This window comes from Myripristis murdjan, chromosome 8, assembly GCF_902150065.1.
Source record: "Myripristis murdjan chromosome 8, fMyrMur1.1, whole genome shotgun sequence".
Taxonomy (NCBI): Eukaryota; Metazoa; Chordata; class Actinopteri; order Holocentriformes; family Holocentridae; genus Myripristis; species Myripristis murdjan.
This window is the reverse complement of record NC_043987.1, coordinates 19,500,855-19,521,681: the sequence shown is the minus strand read 5'-3', so window position 1 is coordinate 19,521,681 and position 20,827 is coordinate 19,500,855. Positions and strand designations below refer to the sequence as shown.

Genomic DNA, 20,827 nt, shown 5'->3' with positions numbered 1-20,827 from the left:
TAGATATGTGTGATGTTTGAGGGGCTTTATGAAACCATTTGTAACAGTACACAAGCAAAATTTGCCTTAACTTGATGCACATTTTTTATTATTATTTATTTACATGCTATGCAAAAGGGCACTAATCTCAAAAAGTTTCAAGTTAAAAAGAAAAAACTTCATACTGCTCCTTACCATCCCCTGAAGTGTATTTTATTTGAAATAGTAGTGCAAAATTAAGTTTTATTTGAGTCAAGTTTGTAGCTAGAAACTGTGTTGCAAGATTTTTTGGGTAAAGTTTTGATGTATTTAGTTTCAGGGCAAGCTGCCAAAGCTTCAGTCATGCTTAGGCTATCTGAGCTTGAAAGTTTATAGTGATAATGCTCTGATAGTTTATACTCATCATTCTTTTGTGTGGAGAACACCAGTTAGGAAAAGATAGGACTGAACTTTATTAATCCCCACAGGGGAAACCTGTTTGACACCACTGACCAAAAACAAAAGACACAATATGACAAAAAAGACACAGACATTAAAACTTATTAAAAACCATCACAGTTTTCAGGTAAATTTGGCTTTTTGAGGGAAAACCACACTGATCACTTTTCTCAGTAATTTGGTGGAAAAAGATTATGTGTTGGTAGTTACAGTAAAATGCAAGACTTTTACTGAAAAGCTGCTTTTTGAATCTATGCCAAACTGACACAACTGTAAAAAGCCTGAAATCATGCTCCTCCCCAGGCAGATATCAACACTGTAGGCTACTGGGCATTGAGCCAAGCTTCCCGAGCTGACAGACAAGACTAAAACTGGTCATTTGCTCACCTTCTCTCACCCGTTGCAATGTGACCTCAGATCCATTCCTTTGCAACTTTAGTTCTATGTTTTTCTTCATCAGGGGTTTGGATGTTGCTTCTAGTTACATAATTATTCAACAAGCTTAAAGACCATTAACAAACCAGTAAGACTGCCAGTGTTGAATTAATAAAAATATCCCTTGACCTGCACCATGCACCAACACTAATGGCATCCACCAGACAAAGCAGCTGTGTGCAATGAAATCTCAAAAATTATATAATAAAATTTTCCTAGAATATTTTTTTAAAAAGACGTGGCAATTAATTTAGCAATTATTGATCTGACAGGAAAAATAACAGGAAATACACAAACAATATTAACCAAAATAAAAGAATATTTACTAATGCCCATAATACCCTCAGAAAAGACATATCAGCCACCTGTTCAACTGAACAAAGTTACTTAGTAAGCAACTAAGTAAGCATGTGTGCCTGTCATTCCACTCCATCTCACATTGCAGATGGTCCTCATTCTTCATCTTTAACTCTAAGGTCCTTCTGCTTTTCCTATTGCCTGAGGAGAAAAAAAAAAAGAAAGAAAATGGTTGTGCTGAGGTGACATGTCAGTGAGGCACACGTGTATGCAATGGTTGGTGAAGATTTTTCACATACCTGTTTAAAAATCTGGACACCAAGATAGGTCCTTGCCACGTCTCTTAGGTTGTTCTTTCCACCCATCTTGCATTTGACATAGCCATACAGGTTGGCCCATTGTAAAACCAATCCCATAATTACCACACCCTAGAAGGCAAAAGACAGCAGAATTTGCATTTGAAATGCCTGGAATGAGAAATTAACCGACAACCAACAATTATTCTGACAGAGAGAAATTAAGCTGACATTCAGGTTAAAAAGCTTTGAACTGACCAGCCACTTAATCCTCAAAGAGAAGATAGTGCTGAACACGAAAATGACCCAGAACATTGGGCAGACAATGAGGCCAAGCCAGAAGACTCGGGATTCAGCAGCAGAGGCAGCTTTTCGACTTTGCACCTATCCACAAAGCAAAGATTTAAGGTCATCATCTTTATTTGTAATCTTGTGTTTTATGAGACAGCAGTGGTGCTTCAGAAATCATGTCTATGTCCTCCAACAGGTGTCATTGTTACACCGCGCTACATTTCTACGAGAAAACGATGTCATCAAGCTATGCGATACAATCTTTGATTGTCCAAAGTTATCCAGCGGCATTATAGCTATGTGAAAAAATAATACCACAACATGTAAAGTTGTAGATGCATCATATTGCCAGTAAACTGCAAGTAGGAATATAATCATAGCACACATTTGACTATACTTTTTAATTCTTATATTTAGTGGATGGTGTCTATTGTGTTAAAGGAAGCATTATGTGCCTGTTCAAATGGTGGAGAGGAGACAGAGAGGAGATGTGATGGAGACTTTTCACTTTTATGAACATCAGCACACAACACGAAACCCCCTCTACTAATCACTACCATAGTGAATATAGTGCTGGGCCACTGGGATGCACCTGTTGAACTACTAATCATTACCATAGTGAATATAGTGCTGGGCCTTTGGGATGCACCTGTTGAACTTTGGGAAACACCTGTTGAACTCATGTTTACCTTTCTTGATTCAAACACCCAGCGACTCTTGCCATCTTCATCCACTTGATTCCACCATCTGAGGCCCACCAGCAATCTGCCAGACACATTCTGAGGGGAAAAAGTCTAAATAGAAGCTGGGTGCAAACAATCTAACCCCAAAGTTACAGTGAGAGCTCATAAGCCGACCTACCTTGACTGTCCAGAAGTCACAAGACAGCAGCAAAATGATGGTGACCATACACGCAATGAAACTGCTGCTGAAGATGTCACACAGCAAGTAGACCAGGATGGCACATGTGCGGAAGAACAGGTGGAAGAATGTGGCCATAGGATGCCTGCTGCAACAAAATGATTTCAGTCGAAACTATCCCAGTCGCCGGATACGATCTTTGCACCACCACAGCTAATCAGAAATCATAGTGACCGCAGGAGCTGACAATCTCACCTGATTTTGTTTTTTCTGTGGCCTGTTGGGTCAGGATCCTCACCAAACAGAGGGGCTTCGGTGTCCTGGGAGTCCTGTGAACGTAAACGTTTTAGCTAACTTTGTGCTAAAGAATGGGCTCAGGTAGAGTCCGTCGCCCTGACCGCAGGTACAGCTGCTGAGCTACAGCCTACTGCTCGCCAACTTTCTCTCAGCTCATTTTACGAAGTTAATTCCACCATTAACAATTAAGAATAACTTTACCAGCTGCAAGCGTATACAAATGAGTGGATGTAAAACTTTTAGAAACTAAACAAACTCATACAGTTCAACTTTGGATAGTCATAATAAATACAGAGATACAGCTCACCTGTCTCAACATTTTGACACTTCTGAATGCATTTCCTGGTGACGTGGTTGTAAACAAAAACGTGTGCTAAGGACCCCATGGAGTTGTGCCTCCAAAGGTGCCTGACTTAAATTCCAAGCAGTATTACCTAATTTGGGTATTGTGTCATACACCTTTACACCGCCTTACAATTTCAGAAAAAAAAAAAAAAAAAAAAAGCGTGTCTATCATTGTGGTAGCAGGCGCTTTTGTTTCAAACTTCATAAGTTTTTCCAGACACTTCGGAGAAGCATTTCCCAGCTATGTTAATTTGGATTATTGTGTGAGGTAGTTACAGGACAAGCTTCATTCACTGGAGTTCACTCTAAGTACATAATGCTCAGTGTATGTGAAAACGCCTTTACACTTACATATTAGCAATATCCCCAGTACTACTACTAATAATTATCATCATCATCATCATCATCATCATAGGTAATGCAATTAATCAGTCTTGATTCACTTCTTTTATTGCTTGCCTTTATTTTGATGACACAGTCTAAAACAAACAAACAAAAAAACAATGTAAAAAAAAAAACAGCCTCAAAATGTCTGACTAATTTTTTGCCTTTTGAAAATATAACTTAGATTCTTCACATCCTCAAAATGAAAATGTATATAACACAATAACAAGAGACAACAGAGTGATTATATTTGTAAGTCAATACATGCTGCTACACAACTTTGTGAGGAAATATCAGAATATCATCAAAACAACCTATAAGTTATGCAAAACCTCTTTATTGTCAGAACAGTTGGGTGTGCACCTTCATTGTCCTCCAGCGTTATGAGGTAACAAACACCTCAAAGAGGCTGGCGACTGAGTGCATTCGGTAGAATATTCCGAAAGGAAGTCCAATATTCACAACAGCTGCCCACACGCTGAACTTGTAGAATTTAATTTCAACATCATGGTCAAACTGAGGACGAGCACCAAATGCAGGCATGATCCAGAGCTGTGAAAAGAAAGAAAGAACATGTTTGTTATTATTTAGTGAATTTTAAACAGTGAATTTGAAGAGTCAGCAGTGAGGGGGAATGGTACTCACAATGATGTTGGCAAGTAGCAGAAAGGCGCAGACCTCCTTCAGCACCCTTCTCTTCCAGGTCAGTTTGGGTCTGTGTGATAGAGTGTGCGTTGTCAGTACTGGGCTGGGCTTGGTGTCCATGTCTGATCCTTCAAGGCTGCTCAGCTCTCTGCTCGCTTCAAGTACGTATGGATTTGTGAACACAGTGATTGGGTGTTCCTCGTGAAATGGCTCACGATGCAGACCTTCGATGATGAAGAAGTTCTGCAGGCCAAGCTGGATCACAGTCAGAACACCCCAGGCCAGGTTGAGGCCATTCAGGTAGCCCTTGCCTCCAGCTGCTGCTGTGGCCACAATGGAGAAGTAACTGATAATGAATTGCCCCATTGAGGCTCCTATCAGCAGACCCACGTCCAGGTTGCGTGTGGGGTTTTTCTCAGAGACGTATTCCCTCTGGTCCAGCCTGTGGATGACACAGCCGACCATGGTGGAGACAGACATCAGGGTCACGATCACCACGTTCATGACAAAATGCATCATCAGTGCTCTGTCTAGCCTGTCGTCATCATCGTCGTCCTTCAGCACTTCCACCTCGTACACTATGAAGGTTGCCAGACCTGCTATCACCAAGAGAATTCCAGCAATAGGACCCAAAAATACATCCTTGACACGAAACTTGACACTGTGGTGGTGGTGTTCATCTGCTTTACGGCCAACATTTTTCCACATGACGTAGGCCATGGCTGAAGCAAACAGACTGTACTCAATATTGAAGGGGTACAGGTAGTAGTAAGCATCTTTGAACATGCTACATGAGGAGTGGCTGCACTTGCACTTATCGTCTCCGTAACTTGCTGAAAGATATGACAACATACCATAAGAACAAAAAGGTTAGCTTGCAGTATTTAATTCATTATCAGGTACTTTATCTATTATCATTGTTTCATTTCCTTTGATTACCTCTAAGATTAAAGGCAGCTCGACCATAGATTTTGGTTTTGTTTGGATATTCTGGGATGGTTGTTTGGTGAAGGGACTCCTCAGTGACCAGTGTCATCCAGATAACTAGATTTGTGCCAAGGGTTAACATCAGCCCACAGCTGAAATAAAAGGGGAGAAAATGGGGAGGGAGTTGGGACAACAATCAGACACAATGACACAATGACAAGTTTTACCAGATGATGTCTCTTCAACTGATTTAACACACATTTAAGTTCAGTTACCATCACTGACTTCCACCAGATAAACACTGTTTTGCTTTTCTTTTGAAAACCAAAGCTGACACATAAATCACAGAAATGTGACAACAATAATCACAAATTTTATTCAGTGGTGACTTTCAACTAATTTTGAGGTATGTTTGCTAATAAAAATGTTTTGGTCAAGTAAAATACTTCTTTAAAAACCATGCATTTACTCTTGCATCCCATGATTAATCATAATGACACAGCATTATGCAGTGACAGTGAGTTATGCAGAAGGAATTGGGAAAAAAAACAAAAACAAAACATCATTCCCCTACCGTGTTATGTTCCTTTGTAGCTGTGCACAGTCCTTGGCATGAATCCATAGGAAGTATGTCTGGAAATTTATTTCACAATTATCATAACACACTGATTATAAAGACCAAACTAGGAAAGTCATCTCTTTGTCACTCAGCCTTTACAATATGATCATTGTAGGATGTTGGCATGTTTACCTGCACAAGTATGAAAACAGCTTGTATCACGGGAAAGGCAACTTTGACAGCAGAATCACAGTGGAGGTAGCCCACATAGCTGGCAATCTTAAAAATGTCCATGATGAGACTTAGGAGTCCAAAGAGCACAAGTCCTCCTGTGGAAAAGAAAAGAAAAAAACACGGGGATGAGGAAATGTAGAATAAATTAAGGAATGCTTATGAAGCCATGAGGAAGGAGTCCTTACCCCTGAGCCATATGGGTCCAGCATGACCATCCTTGTAAGTTACAGCTTGATCTTTCACAGACATGTAGATGGCATAGTAAAGCATCCATATGGTAGTGAGGAGGATGAGGATGATGAGGAAAATCTGCAGCTCAGCAGAGCCGATGATTGAATTGTTGAAGGCACTTGCACTGACCAGGGCACAGCCAAGGATCAGAATGTTTAGAGAAATGATCCCAGACAGCAACCCGCCCCAGCTTCGACCCCGCTCCCTCACAACTGCGCTGGAGGCAAGGGTAAGGTTGGGTTCACTCTGTGTGGCCCCCACTTGACCTGTTGAATTGATGTTGTTGGACAGGTGGTCCTCCTCCGTTTCCCTGTCTTTGGCTGTCATCCTACATGGTTCACATGGATTTCCAGTGGTCAAACAATTGCATGGATAGCCAGTGTTCAAACACATGATTTCTCTCTCTAAGACCTATTTCCAAATGAGTTGTTTGCTGCGTGTAGTTCTACTTGTGAGGTTACAGGTTTAACAGCTACACCCACTCTGGCTTCCTCTAAAGAAAGTTCCCGCCCAAGCGAAACCTTGCCAGGGACCCAAAATCAGCTTAATTGTCACCTCATCAGTGCTATACAAAAGAGCAGCTTCTAATCAACAAATGAGATTTAATTTCCTCCTTTGGTTTTGGTTTTCGCAAAGAATGGCAAAGGGAGCATGTAAACATTGCTGCATTCAGTGGGAATCCACAAAGCTGTTTAGATATTCAAAGAGCATTGTTCTCATGGATTATATGCTGCTTTACTTGGGGACAGTCATAAACACAGTCCCTTTCCATATCAGATAAAACAAGGAAAGTATCAGGATAGATGATACAACTTTGGCATCAATAGCTCTAAATGAAAATAGCTCACACAGACTCCCTACCACAAGCCAAACCCAGTGGTGATCCAAGGTTCAGGTCAGTTCAACAGTATCCCGATCCAATGATAGTACAACTTAGAATGAGTATCAGGATGCCTACAAACCTACCTGGTATGGTGTGATCCTAAGAGGCAGCCTGAGTGTACATGACTTTTATATCCATCCACAACCTCTCTGGTTTACCTAAGAGTTTGTGTACAAAGAGTCATAAATGTCAATAAATCTGTTATGAACAACACCATATTATTACCACACACACAGTGTTTTGCACAAAATATTCATGTAAAGTTCAAAAGAGTTCCAGGAAAACTTTTTTTCCACGATGTCCAAAATACAAGAAACCGGTTCCTTTTCAGATTAACAGCAACTTTTCTGAATGCCAGTCACTTGTTTAAAACGTTTTCATAGCATGCTCATAATAAATAGAACGAAAGCAGAGAACAGCAGAATGGTGTCACATGAACTTATCAAAACTGGTTATTTTTTCTTATTATCCCTTCACTGTAAAACTTTAGAGCCTTTATGTTTTGTTTGCTGGTATTGCACAAATTTATCCACTTTCCCCTGCAGCAGAGTGCAGGTGCATGTGACAATCTAAAGGTGTTCATTCAAAATTCTCTAAATGGGTGTAGCAAACCCCACTTTTCTTATCTTTTTGATTCAGTGCTTGAAGGGAATACTTTCAGTGCTTTACTGCTATTCATGTGCCACGGAAAAAAATGTGCCTCTGCTTCTTTTCTAATGCAAAATGCCTAAGGTATAGCACATTAAAAGACTGGGCTCCATCTATGCCTATTGTTAGGATAAGTTTCAGTAGGGCAGCACGTCTGACCACTTCCAGTCTCTGAGCAAGCATAGGTTAAAACCTTTGCAATTATCTTTATTTCAGATCAGTTCTTAGGCTAATTTATATCCTTAGCAATCGGGTGGGGCTGAGAGAAAAGGCACTTTATTATTGCAACAGGGACAGCAACACATGACAGCACTTCAGCATGAAATTATTTCCTTCCTTTTGTGCATTCGTGTTCTTTGTTAAATCCTGACAACAAATCAGGAAGCATGAGAACAATAACTCATTCAGAAGTACAGGGAAATATGGAATAAGAATCGTGTTACAGGATTGAGAAAAGAGGAAAACTGGAACACACGATCACCTTACAGCCTTCATGTGCAGAGCTGTCAATATCAAATTGTCTTCATTATGTCAAAATGATGCAAACAAGTCAAATTTAGATGTATAAAACAAATCAAAATGAACACTTTTCCAGGCAAACCTAATGGAAATGGATAAAAATAAAATTTACATGTCTACTTACTTGACTTGACCCATGCTGTAATATAACCAACCAGAGATTATTATTTATAGACCCAAACTGACAGAATATTATCAGCAAAGGCACTCAACACACAAAGCTGTCTCTTTTTATTACCTGTGCTTGATCGCTCAAACTGACCCTTCCTCAGCATTTCAGGGTAGTTTTGTCAACTGCAAAGTTTAATTTGCCTTATAAAGAAAGTGATACTGTTCCAAAATTACAATAAACCTATAAGCCCCCCATTGTAGGAACTTTATTGTGAAAAAGAAATGCCCATAATCACTTTAAACTCATTACTGACTACCACGGACACACTATAGAGCAGTGGTTTGCAAAGTTTGGTCCAGGGATCCCCAGGATCCTTGGCAGGTTTCCCAGCAGCACCCAGAAATAAAAGGAACAGTTTAATTTCACTATAATTTAATTCACAAGAAGTTTTTACAATGAAAAAAAACAAAAACAAAAACAAAAACAAAAAACGACATTCAACCAATATGATATTTAACACAAAACAAAAAAATATTCTTGCATAAGGATCTCCAGGAAAAATCACTTTGAATGAGGGTCCACAACTTTATGAAAGTCAACGTGGGGGGCATGAAACGCCCCTGCACCAGGAGTCCCTATGGTGACCATAGGAGACTAAAAATACCATCAAGTAAGACGAAGTAAAATCACGGACACTGTAAATCCCCATTTAAGTATTATTAGAATAGTATAAGAATTAGGCTGCTTCGCTCACGCTTCAATTCCCTTTAGTATAAAAATAGCCTGTAAATGAGAGAGGAACTGCTCAAGTCTGCCATAGGCAATGTTCACAGGGGTCAACAGTGTACTCAGGAGCCGCCACAGCAGGACTCCGGGCTGACTTGGACCACATTGGCCACCGGGAGCACTGTTAGCCGTGCGGCGCACAGCCCCGGTGTCCCTGGATACCGACGCGCTCTGCCCCTCTCCGGCTACTGCTGTTTAGGGGACAGACTCTGGCTGTGAAACGGGGACAGTGGGGCGCATTGGCACCCATCAGCCGGTCAGCGGCCACTACATGACCAGTCGATGATGATGTTAGTCAAACGGAATGGGGTTGAGGGTGGATTAATTCTGCACCATGAATGACAGGTACCACAAGGCGGCCCGGGATGGCTACCTGGACCTGCTGAGGGAGGCAACTCGGAAGGATCTCAACGCACCGGACGAAGATGGGATGACACCGACGTTATGGGCCGCTTACCACGGCAACCTGGAGGCTCTGCGGCTGATCGTCGGAAGGGGGTGGGTACTGTAATGTATGAGGTCTACTCGCTCCTAAAACAGCGTGCGCTAATTTAATAAACACATATAGGTAAAGGCTTGGCTAATAAATATTCATCTGAAAATTTTCATCTGAAGTCATGTAATGAATAAATAAATAAGATATTCTTGTGAAGCAGGTGAAAAGTTATGTTAGGGAAAGTGCTGCAGTCTCTCTTTTCCCTAATAATTTAGGTTGTCTACCGTGATAAAGTCAACGTAACGTTTAATATTAGCAGCGTTTCTCCCAGAATTTATTTCAGGTCTGGTGATATGCAGAGGAGAAAAAAACTTCGGTTGAATGGCCTGCTACTCATATTTGTATTCATTTGATATATTTAAGACTTAAGACAAAGCCGTCGTATAGATAATGAGATACATTTATCGCATCAGAAATTATCTTTGCAACCTAACCTCACATTAGCATGAATAAGATTAGCCTTCACACATCACGTATACATCAGATGGTCCTGTATTACCCTCAGTGACTTGTTAGAACATTTGAATCACATCAGAATATTCAAACAAGACTTTTTAGAAATTCAAATCAAATTAACGTTATTGAAATCACAGAGAGTCTGCAGTTTTTAATAACAACCCCCTGACCTTTGCTAAAAGTAAAAGTAATTGAAAAAGAAAATCATGTTTTTGTTTGGCTGCAGAGTTCGGGAGAAAAGAGGCTGATGTATTTGGTTATCCCAAATACATTAGCCCCGCCCAGCTGCTCTCATCCTTATCCTCCACCATCAGTTTTAGTACAAACTTAATGAATCCTCTGTGCTCAAAGATAGCTACAACATTTAGCTACAACAGTAAGCTGGAAAGCTGAATTTACAGAGAAGTCATTTCACATGCGCTAACTTATTTAAATCACAACAACGATAACCGTTAGCAAACGTTAGCTACTGGTTGAGGCTGTATGCTAGCTGTGAAGGGAAACTTTACGGATAAACGATAACGTTAATTTTAATTTATCTGTTATTAACAGCGTAAACAAGCAACAAAATACCGTGCCATACTAATTCCACGATTTTTTTTTTTAATTTAGATATATATTTTTAAGAAATGTACTTTAATTAGGAGAGGGACCAAACTCAGCCAACTTACCTCAGGCAGGCTTTGTCAGAAGTCATCCGTTTCCCTGGCAACAATGAAGGCTTTGGAATTGTTAATTTAAAAATAAACGCACATTTTGTTTATTTTTAATATTTGATATTTGAAATGATTTTGTTGGTTTGACGTTTTTTTCCGTTTTTTTTTTTTTTTTTTTTTTTTTTTTTGATATCCTTGCCTGTAAAATTATGGGGGAAAGACTAATTGATATCTATGCTAACTATAGCACAGTCACTCAGGAAATTTAATGTCAACATTTGGCAGAATAATACAGATCATTAGATTAAGTCAACAAAATGTCTGTTGATTCAAATAATTTGTGAATAAATTTCATTTGCAGTCAGCACTTGTTTTAGGAATAAATTGATTTGGATTAGGTAAACTGAGTGAATCCTGCACAATGTCCTCACTTACGAGCAAATACAGTAATGATACCACTGGGTCATCCCATTTCTCTAATTTAATTCCTCTATTTCTTCTTTTTAAGTCACTGCCAAGCCATGCTGACATTATATTTATCATAATAGGCTGCAGACTTAATAATGCCTCTGTGCATGTGGTAAAAGCTTGCCTTCACGGCTTTCTGCCAGAAGGGCTTCCTAACCTGACCCTAATCCTAACACCTAACCCTTCTGCCCTTCTGGCAGAAATAGAAAGGAAACAGAAAGGCTTTCAGGTAAAAAGGCTTTTTCTGACAGAAAATCCTCATGTCAAACTTCTCCCACAACCAGCCTCTGTGCACACAAATAACCTGCTATAAGATGACTTACGGAAAATCGTCTTCATGCAAGTGGCCAAACTTGTTCACACATCAACAATGATAGTAACCTTCACTCGCCTACTGGTCGAGGTAGTATGCTATCTATGATGGGTTGTAATTTAGTATTGACAGTGAAAAGAAGCAACAAGTACTGCAACATAGTGGAGAAGGATCACATACAGTCAACATGCCTCTGGTCAGTGTTGATGGCAGTGATATCTGGTCATGCATTTCCCAGGTTTACACTTTAGAAACTCCCCAGCGGAAATTATTGTTGATTTCAAGATAAATGCTATTTGCTACTGCTATTTTTATCATTAAATAGGATTTTGTTGGCCAACAGGGGTTCTTGGGGGAGACCCTGATTTGAACATTATGCTTACAAGGGCTAGAGCAAGTTCACTTATGGTACTATGCTCACAAAATTCAAATTGTCAATATCAAAATAAGGGAGTTCCTCTGTTTTTGGCATTCACAATATACGACATGTGGACCAGATGAACACCAGTGACAAATAAAAGCTGGCCTGCAACATGATATTACTAATTCATTTACATCGTCCATGTGCTCTTTTATTACTGCACCGGCAAAACAGCACCCTGTAGCCCTGAAAGAGCAAAACTTCAGCTGTTAACAGTGATGCTCGTCAGTATTAGCTGGATTCTGATTGGTCAGCGATGTTAACATGATCTTGCTGCTGATTCGAACGCACCACATGAATGTGCTGATGTGCCACTTACTACATATTTTCTTCAGTGAACAAGTACAAAATGTGTGTAGACTGGGGCATCAGTACAGTCTTTGACCTCACGTTACACTAAGAAATGTTTTGTTAATTTTGATTAACAAGAGAATAAATCAGCCAAATGAAGGCAATACAATCAGCGGCAGCAGTGTTATGATTTCTGTTGTTTGATGTGTGAATCAAGAGGTGGAGCCCTGTTAAGGTGGCACTGTTTAAGAGGAAGTTCAAGGAACAAACCACAACAGGTCCCCATGGCAAATTAGTTGTGCACCTCTGCTCTGTGTTAACACAATATTAACTGATTAATTAGTGAATAAACTTTATGTGCACTAGAAACAAATGAAATCAGCTCAACCAGTCAACACTTCTGTTGCAAATAGATGATTTAAAGACTACATAAACCAAGTTAATCCCACACACTGTCCTCTCTTACCAACAAAATATACAACTCTTCATCATCTCTGTAGACTATAATTACTTGATGATAATTTTTTTCAGTGCTGCTTTCAGTGCAGTCCAAAAGAGCAGCTTGAAAGGGGCTGATGAGGTAACAATACACCAATAGCTGCAACCAGGTATGTGCATGCATTCACACACACACAAACTCACAAACATTTCGCCTCCAAGGCAAATTGCAGCCTTGTAGGTAGGAAGTTAGACTCGCTAGGCTATAGGATGTGCACAGTTTGGTGGACCAAAAGAGTAGGAAGTGCCAACTGGTTGAGCTGATTTCACATGTTTCTAGTGCATGGAAAGTTTATTCGCTAATTCATCAGAATGAGCCAATCACCAGGCTGGTTTGTCAAAATATTTTTCAGTGTCAAGAAATGCCCACACACCAAAACCACATGATGCTGCCATATTGGCCTTACTATTATAAATGTAGATTAGGTCAATGTAGACTACTCAGTGAATTTAGAGAACTCTGGTGTTGAGACATGGAAAAATAAAAAGACAGAAATAATAGGAATCTACCCTAAATATTTCAAGGCAATAACTCTGCACACAGTTACTGTCCACTTGTGTCTTGTGCATCACATTTCTTCTATAGCTACACTGTTCTACCTAATATAAATAAGACAAAGAGGACAATAATAAATAAGACAATGAAGGCTAAAGAGTAGCTTTAAGGCATACCTAGCTCTATATTTATCATATTCCAAGTGTGAAAAAAGTAATTAAGTAAAAGTTAACTATTCACTATTCATGGTCACTATTTTGATCTGGTAGCTTATGCAGAGGAAAAGATTACTAAAAATGAAAGTAGAACAAATAATTTCCATCAGCCAGAAGCCTCAGCTTTAAGTTCTGCCTTTAGTATGAATATCAAAATTGTTGACTATTGTGTGGAAGTTTATGTTCTAATATTTAGGCTAGTTCAAGAATTTATCTAAAATGTTTTGCACCAGAAAGCATGCAACCTTTATCTGTTTAATTCACATTCAAAATTGATAGGTACCATTTCAAGGGGAGAAATATAAGCTGCAAATATTTAAATATATTTCAGCTGTGTGCACAAATGTCATGTGAATGAAGGGACAGTTGGGACAGGGAAAAGCACAAAAGCCTATTTTTCTTCTTATGGCTGACCTGGTTTGCCTGCCAGCTGGAAAAATGGGCCCATTATGAATCTGCTGACTGAGGAAAGTTTGAGTGACTCACTGTAACAGTGAGAAAATGCTGCTGCTCAGTGCCACGCTGCTATGATATTGGTAAAGCCTTCGTACCATACATGGAATACACTGATGCAAGCTGCTTGAATGCAACACTAATTTAGAAGCAAATTGAAGGAAATGCTCAGGGCTTTTATGTTCACTGGTCCCTTGTGGATGCTTAAAATATCCAGGCAGCAAACCAAGAGGGATTTTATAGCTGGTGCGATGTGATAATATAGCAGTTAGTTCGACCTTAAATTCAGTATTTCCCACAGATTAAGTGCAAACAAGGCACTGAAGGCATTTCCCTCCCAAGGGCACAGTATTGCCATCTTGACAACAGAAAACATAAACTATCCCTCAGTAATAATGACTGACTGACACTTAATGCTAAAATTAAACTTTAATAGCTGCCATAATGCTTCACAGTGGTGCCAAATTCGTGAGACCCAGGAAAACAATGAAGAGATTTTCAGCACTGCTTGACAGCTTTATGGGAAAGATGCAATACAGTGTTATGTTTGGCAGATATATTGAGTTGGGTATACAGTAACATCAAGCTGTCACAGAGAGTGAAGGTGAAACACCCCACAGTGTGATAAAGAACAGCAGAGAGATAAGTGGAAAGCATTACTATGGTGATAAGTGTTTCATAAGGAGTGAAATAAATCATGATATATATAGTACATCTAGGCAATTATGTAAGGAAGGCTGTGCCTGAGACAAACATCATATAATCTGAGTTTAGCAAAGTAATATTTCATTTCAAAATAAACACTGTTTATTTTATGAGTTCAGTTAATAACATGAAATGTTGCTTCATGTTCTTTCAGTCTTCATGTGCCAAGTTAAAAATGTTCTGTCATTCTTTGATCATTGTTTTATTGATGCTTCCTGGGCTGTTGGACAGTTGTGTCATATCTTTCACAACAATGACAGCCATTCCATTACCTTCAAACTGTAGCAAAACCTTGACCATGTCAAAGAGCTTTTTGTCTGTCCACAGTGCTCTCAGAGCAGCAGATGTGAGCCCAGTTGTGTGCAGGCAGTAGGCTTGGTGGTTGAAATCAGGGTCTGCAGGTGAGAGGGTGCTAATCGCTGCCCTGGTTGGGTCTAGAAGAACTGACACACATTCACTCTGAAAACCGTACAACGCTATCCATCAATAATATATCCGAGCTTCTACAATGGCCTCACCTCCATCTCATCAAATATTGAACAGTCTGTACATGGCTCCTCTGGAGCACTGATGCTATGCAGGGATAAAACAGTCGGCCCAGTAAAAAGAGTAAATTCAGAGGAAATACAACACACTACTGTATTGTTAAGCGGAAGATGGATTAAAAGATTAAGCTGAAATTTGACTCTTAATGCAAAGTTGCACTGGCCACATATGCATAGTATATTGCATAGTGCACATATTGTATATCTGGTTTTCTTTTTGACAATTTTTATTGCCAGAAGAAAATACAATTGTTATGCATGATGGAATAACAATTAGAACAAATTTACAGAAATGGAAAATGCACAAGCCACATAACATTTAAGCCTTTCATGAGAAGAAAAAGTGTTAACACTCTACACATTTCTGTCCTCCATATCATCCAACCAGCTGCAAAGTGTTATGGCCTGAGGAATCCAGCATGACATCACCAGATATATATAGTTGTTCTTGTGAGTCAGGCATAACCTACCTGGCCTCCCCTGAAACTGGATACAGGTTGTGTAGTGGCAGTGCTGGCAGCCCCTGTGGTCATATTACAGAAGAACAGCAACAGTGCAGCTCGAGTAGAGGTGACCCTAAGGTCGTGGGTGTTAGCCAAGGGTAAACATGATGATATTATTAGGGCCCCCAAAATAATAATAATTTGTTTGTTCTAGATATGAATAATCAATGCATCCTGGCATTTGCTAGTTGGCTGGGTGGAATGTTTTTGTTTCCTAAATGGGTTATGGCTGAAAAGAGACCTATTGTCTTATTACTGGTGTTTAAAGGCAATGCAATGTTTAGTCCTTACATTATTAATTAAGGCCTCATTAACAACCAATGGATGGCTGTTCAGGACTGAAAACATTATCAAAAAATCATAGGCTTACTCGTGAGTAAGTCTCTATATATAGGGTCACCTAAACAGAAGACTGGAAGAAGGTAAGCTGTGTCCTGGTTCATGTTGCACCAAGGTAACACTTAGCCTTTGGAACTGGGTTAGGGTTGTGACACCTGTCTTAGTAATCATGGGTCACTCGTTATTCATTTTTAAAACAGTCAGAAGAGAAATTGACATATTCCTTATTTAGAAAGTCTGTTGGGCATGTTGTTCTAGAGTTCTAAAGGTATAACTAACTTCTTTCTTATGGCACACAGAGGAAACCCTGACAAGTGTGACATATGGGGGAACACACCACTTCATCTGGCAGCTGCCAATGGCCACCACAACTGCCTCTCCTTCCTGGTCTCTTTTGGTGCCAACATATGGTGCCTGGACAACGACTACCACACGCCATTGGACATGGCCGCCACAAAGACCCACATGGATTGTGTCCGGTACCTGGACTCCATTGCTGCCAAGCAGACAGCCCTGAACCCCAAACTGGTCAGCAAGCTGAAGGACCGGGCATTTCGTGAAGCTGAGCGGCGGATCAAACAGTGTGTGAAGATGCAGAAGAAGCACCACAAGCGCATGGAGCGAAAGTTTCACAGAGAGGCATCAGAGGCTTCTGTATCAGATGTCATGAGCTTTTCCAGTTACACCAGCAGCTCTGTGAGCCGCAAGCTCCACAACTTCAATCCAGCCACTGTCAGTGTGCCATATTCTCAGGTCGGGATTAATAACACTCTACTTTTACAGCCTAATACATGTTTTAGTTTGATATTCTTTTGACTAACTTATGTATAATTTTGTCTTGCAAGGCTACTCTTCATGCCACAAACCGGGGGAAGACAAAGATCCAGAAGAAGTTAGAGAGGAGGAAACAAGGGGATGGGACCTTCAAAATCTATGAGGATGGAAGGAAGAGTGTGCGTTCCCTCTCTGGGCTTCAGCTGGGCAATGATGTCATGTTTGTCAAACAGGGAACCTATGTCAACCCAAGGGACCGTGGCCGTCGCAACATTCGTGACATGTTCCCTGGAAACAATGACGATGCCATCTCACGTGCCATGAGTGAGCCGGACTTACATGGGCCCGATGTGGACTATTCTGAGATCAGCACTGACTCAGGACACGACTCTCTGTTCAACCGGCCTGGTCTGGGCACCATGGTTTTTAGGAGAAACTATGTGAGTGGAGGGATGTTTGGCCTTGGTGGACGGGATGATGCCAGCGTGGGGGACATGAACCGGTCAGGCAACGCTGTACGTTTACGCAGCAGGCTGGAGCATGCTCCCAGTCTGTATGAAGACAGCATTGGCAGTGCACATAGCTTGCAGGAGAGGAATGTGGAGGAGTTGCCTTGGGATGAGGTGGAGCTTGGGCTGGATGATGATGATGAGCCTGAGACAAGCCCCCTGGAGGTCTTCTTGGCCACCCAGAGCATGACTGAGTTCATCTCCATCTTCAAAAGAGAGAAGATCGACCTTGATGCACTATTGCTATGCTCTGACCATGACCTCAAGAGCATCCACATCCCCTTAGGACCAAGGAAGAAGATCTTAGATGCCTGCAAGAGACGCCTGGAGACCATTGAGGATCCAGACTGCATTGAAGACACAGAATTGTAAGATCTGACTTTTTTTTTTTTTTTTTTTTTTTTTTTTTAATTAGATTTTAATGGATAGATGGATTTTAAGGAGATTTTTAACAATTCATCTCTCTTCCAGTCATAGAGATTAGCCATTGAGGAAATGCCTTTTCAAATGAAAACTTCGGTAACACTTAAAATAGTGGATTAATAATGCACTAATGTGCATTATTAATGTTTAACTAATGCAGAGATCATCATGGGTTAATGTGTGATTCATAAAGAAGTAAGCCATGTGTTAATGTTTCCTGCATCAGCAACTAATAAAGAGTCTATCTGATTAACAGAATGAGTCATAATTGCTATTAGTTAAGTCTGTCATCATGGATTAATTCCCTATAAACATCTAGCATTAATACTGTAAATTCCTGTGTTTATTACTGCAATGGGTCTAAGCCATGGATTTCAACTTGCTGACTGTAACTGGGATGCCAGTGCACCTAATGCTGTTTACTGCTATTTGAGCATAAGTGAAGCTATAAATCGATGAATGGCCTCTTAGCCAGTATCTAAAGCAATTACCATAACCACATATATACTATAATGACTTAATTGTCATGTGCCTTACCAAGTAAAGTCATTAAAAAAAAAAAACAGTTAAGTCAAGGCAAAACAAAAGCATAATGAAGTCTTCGCAAATCATTAGCTAACGATTCATTAAAACGGATGCTGATCATGATTTCGCTGTTCGACAGTAGCCAGTAGCAAAAAAATAAAGATAATGAATTATTAGCTAATGATTTTCGAAGATATCATTATGCCATGACTTGGTGAAGCACATATGTGCTTATGGTTATTGGTTTTACTGCCTGACAGGCCACACATTTACACTAACGTTTGAAGTTGACACATCCACACTAATGTTTGAATGATTTACAGCTGTTACTAAATAGCAACACCTGGCTGGATGTTCTCCGTGTCTTGCCTTTGAATCGTGGACTGCGAGCCTCAACCAGGAATATCCCTGTCCCATGAACAACAAAACATTAACAGTCGTGCCGGTTCATTTGGTACACTGGTATCCCAGCTGCAGACACCTGCAAGCTGAAATCCATGGCCTCAAACCACTGATGGAATTAACACAGGAATTTACAGGATTAATTAATGCTAGAGGTTGAAAGGAAATTAATCTACAATGGAAGACTTAATTAATAGCAATTATGACATGATATGTTAATCAGATAGACTCTATATAAGTTGCTGATGCAGTAAACACTGATGCATGGCTTAGTTTTGCATGAGTCATTGATTAACTGATGGTGATCTGTGCATTAGTTAAGCATTAATGAATGTGTATTAGTGCACCAGTATTGTAAAGTGTTAATAAAATGTCTTTTATGGTTTACCAAATGTGATTTATTTGACAGTTGTTTCCCCTCTTGTCTCTCATTTAATCCACAGATAATACCACTTGTTGAAGGTGATCCTCCCTCCATGTTCTCATAGTCTAAAAGGTCAGTGGACTACTGTGAAGAGCATGACATGTATAGACTGGGAGAAGTTAATGATTTACCTTCTCTGGTAACCCTGTGGTAATAAAGCAAAAACGACATTGTCAAGATAAATATGTCAAACAAAAAGAGATTAGCCTGAGCTAAAGCTTAACAAGATTTTTTTTTTTACCTTGTCTTGTTGGACTCAGGAAAATCACTGAAAATATCTCGGGAGGCTCACAGAGTTACTGGAGTCCATTGCACTGCATGACTGAACAAAGTGAATGATGATTATCAGAGAACAGTGTCCTGCAGTGGCATTGTATGCCATGTGGCATAATTAATGAAGAGTTGATGATGGGGTCCGTGCCCCAGGAACATGTTTACCCCTGTGGGGTTAGACCTACCATCTCATGTGCCTGCATTGCTTGTGCCTGTGCATTTGTTAAAATGTATTTTCTAATTAAATCTTTTGACATTGACTAAAGTCAGTTCACTAATGTCTTCTGTCAAAGCTTTGTGCACAATATCTTTCCCTAATTCATTCAGCTGATGTACTTTTATTAAATTCATGTTTACATACAGTAAGCCATCTCAATTCATGTTTGGCTCACTGACAATGAAGGCCAATTGTCTGCAGAGTCACTGAGCAAATGTGTTGAATTTTAGTTTGTTTTAGGTGAAATTGTAGTGTTTTGTGCTGTATGAAAACACACAATCTTTAGGTAAATAATTTTCTAATGCACAAAGTAGGATGTTGTAGTTCTGTATTTTGTATTTTACATGTGAATTCACAGTGAAGTTTATATGAACCATTATATATCACTCATATCAGTCTTGTCAATGTGGCAGTCTTCCAACAGTGTGTGTCTTGAGTATTTCACCAGAAACGTTGGAAAAGGAGATATCTGTCAACATCTGTCAACTCCCTCTCTCTCTATTTTTAAAGAAATATTTTTCAAATGGATTTTTGGCTTAATAAAAGTACTATTTTAAATGATGATGTGTATTACTTCATCGAGGTATCCATATACACAATCTAGCAGTTTCCCATGGTTTTAGCCAGAAAGAGGGAGATAAACAATACCAGATATGGATCTTTGATGTACCAAAAACAGAAATGCATCTCATGGAAATTGGTTGGTTCTTGCTTTTAATACGCCTAATATGTCTATTGCATGAATTCCACCCTAACCTTCACCAAATACTGGTATGTAGTCGCACTATTTTTAGAACACAGTTTTATAACTATAGGTCAATGATAATACTGTCTTACTCATTACATGTTTACAAAGACAGTCTACAATGACAGGAAATACATCTACCTACTTGGATTTCTTGCTTTTCCCAAGTATGTAAGTGTGTATGTAAGACAGAGGAAGTGTGTATGTAAGACAGAGGAAAATGTTTATTTTGGTATCTTAGAATCAGTCATAATAATCCTGCACACACACATGGCAAGCGTCACTGCTGTCTCACTGTGTACTGCATGACATGAAGTCAGGAAGTGGTAGTTAAGCGCTGCTGTCTCAAAAATGCCATGCTTCTGAGAACTCCTGCGTAACTTTGTTATCAAAAGGAAGCACTATCACTTTCCGCCCTACAGGCTGCTTAGCGGTACTCAGCCAAAGGCTTGGTGAATGAGTGCAAAACAGTTCTTTTGTTATTTCCATTATTCTTTAAATAAATCATTAACC

General features: G+C 39.8%; 3 protein-coding genes across 6 annotated transcripts; 1 reads left to right on the top strand and 2 right to left on the bottom strand.

The window, feature by feature from the left end:
• Window positions 1–407: 407 nt before the first annotated feature.
• LOC115362914 (Golgi apparatus membrane protein TVP23 homolog B-like) lies at window positions 408–3,287 on the bottom strand. Of its 2 annotated transcripts, none has more exons than XM_030056899.1 (7): window positions 3,202–3,287; window positions 2,853–2,926; window positions 2,598–2,745; window positions 2,426–2,515; window positions 1,704–1,829; window positions 1,449–1,577; window positions 408–1,350 (listed from the first exon to the last, which is right to left on the bottom strand). In XM_030056899.1, the coding sequence occupies exons 1-7, from the start codon at window positions 3,211–3,213 to the stop codon at window positions 1,324–1,326; spliced, it is 606 nt and encodes a 201-aa protein (XP_029912759.1). In that variant the 5' UTR covers window positions 3,214–3,287; the 3' UTR covers window positions 408–1,323. The 2 variants fall into 2 exon arrangements, with proteins under 2 accessions (XP_029912759.1, XP_029912760.1); XM_030056900.1 differs by having other exon boundaries at window positions 2,598–2,742.
• Window positions 3,288–3,885: 598 nt separating this feature from the next.
• On the bottom strand, window positions 3,886–10,823 carry otop2 (otopetrin 2). Of its 2 annotated transcripts, XM_030057558.1 has the most exons (8): window positions 10,791–10,823; window positions 7,186–7,260; window positions 6,174–6,547; window positions 5,947–6,083; window positions 5,770–5,828; window positions 5,208–5,347; window positions 4,269–5,101; window positions 3,886–4,175 (listed from the first exon to the last, which is right to left on the bottom strand). In XM_030057558.1, exons 3-8 carry the CDS (start codon window positions 6,544–6,546, stop codon window positions 4,005–4,007), a joined length of 1,713 nt encoding a protein of 570 aa, XP_029913418.1. In that variant the 5' UTR covers window position 6,547; window positions 7,186–7,260; window positions 10,791–10,823; the 3' UTR covers window positions 3,886–4,004. The 2 variants fall into 2 exon arrangements, with proteins under 2 accessions (XP_029913418.1, XP_029913417.1); XM_030057557.1 differs by lacking the exons at window positions 7,186–7,260; window positions 10,791–10,823 and having other exon boundaries at window positions 6,174–6,612.
• ush1ga (Usher syndrome 1Ga (autosomal recessive)) lies at window positions 9,426–20,050 on the top strand. Of its 2 annotated transcripts, XM_030057563.1 has the most exons (4): window positions 9,426–9,665; window positions 16,322–16,775; window positions 16,868–17,673; window positions 19,099–20,050. In XM_030057563.1, exons 1-4 carry the CDS (start codon window positions 9,502–9,504, stop codon window positions 19,100–19,102), a joined length of 1,428 nt encoding a protein of 475 aa, XP_029913423.1. In that variant the 5' UTR covers window positions 9,426–9,501; the 3' UTR covers window positions 19,103–20,050. The 2 variants fall into 2 exon arrangements, with proteins under 2 accessions (XP_029913423.1, XP_029913422.1); XM_030057562.1 differs by lacking the exon at window positions 19,099–20,050 and having other exon boundaries at window positions 16,868–17,677.
• Window positions 20,051–20,827: the final 777 nt, after the last annotated feature.

What these genes read in the sequence shown, in the direction of transcription:
- otop2 (XM_030057557.1), bottom strand. Translation starts at nt 6,612, where the DNA reads ATGTGTTTGAACACTGGCTATCCATGCAATTGTTTGACCACTGGAAAT. An exon ending in CTACAAAGGAACATAACACG is followed by an intron (nt 5,348 to 5,769) that starts GTAGGGGAATGA and finishes CTTTTATTTCAG; the next exon opens with CTGTGGGCTGATGTTAACCC. An exon ending in AGCTGCCTTTAATCTTAGAG is followed by an intron (nt 5,102 to 5,207) that starts GTAATCAAAGGA and finishes CATATCTTTCAG; the next exon opens with CAAGTTACGGAGACGATAAG.
- ush1ga (XM_030057563.1), top strand. Translation starts at nt 9,502, where the DNA reads ATGAATGACAGGTACCACAAGGCGGCCCGGGATGGCTACCTGGACCTG. An exon ending in CGGCTGATCGTCGGAAGGGG is followed by an intron (nt 9,666 to 16,321) that starts GTGGGTACTGTA and finishes TATGGCACACAG; the next exon opens with AGGAAACCCTGACAAGTGTG. An exon ending in TCAGTGTGCCATATTCTCAG is followed by an intron (nt 16,776 to 16,867) that starts GTCGGGATTAAT and finishes TTGTCTTGCAAG; the next exon opens with GCTACTCTTCATGCCACAAA.
- LOC115362914 (XM_030056899.1), bottom strand. An exon ending in CACAGAAAAAACAAAATCAG is followed by an intron (nt 2,746 to 2,852) that starts GTGAGATTGTCA and finishes ATTTTGTTGCAG; the next exon opens with CAGGCATCCTATGGCCACAT. An exon ending in CTTTGAGGATTAAGTGGCTG is followed by an intron (nt 1,578 to 1,703) that starts GTCAGTTCAAAG and finishes TTTGCCTTCTAG; the next exon opens with GGTGTGGTAATTATGGGATT.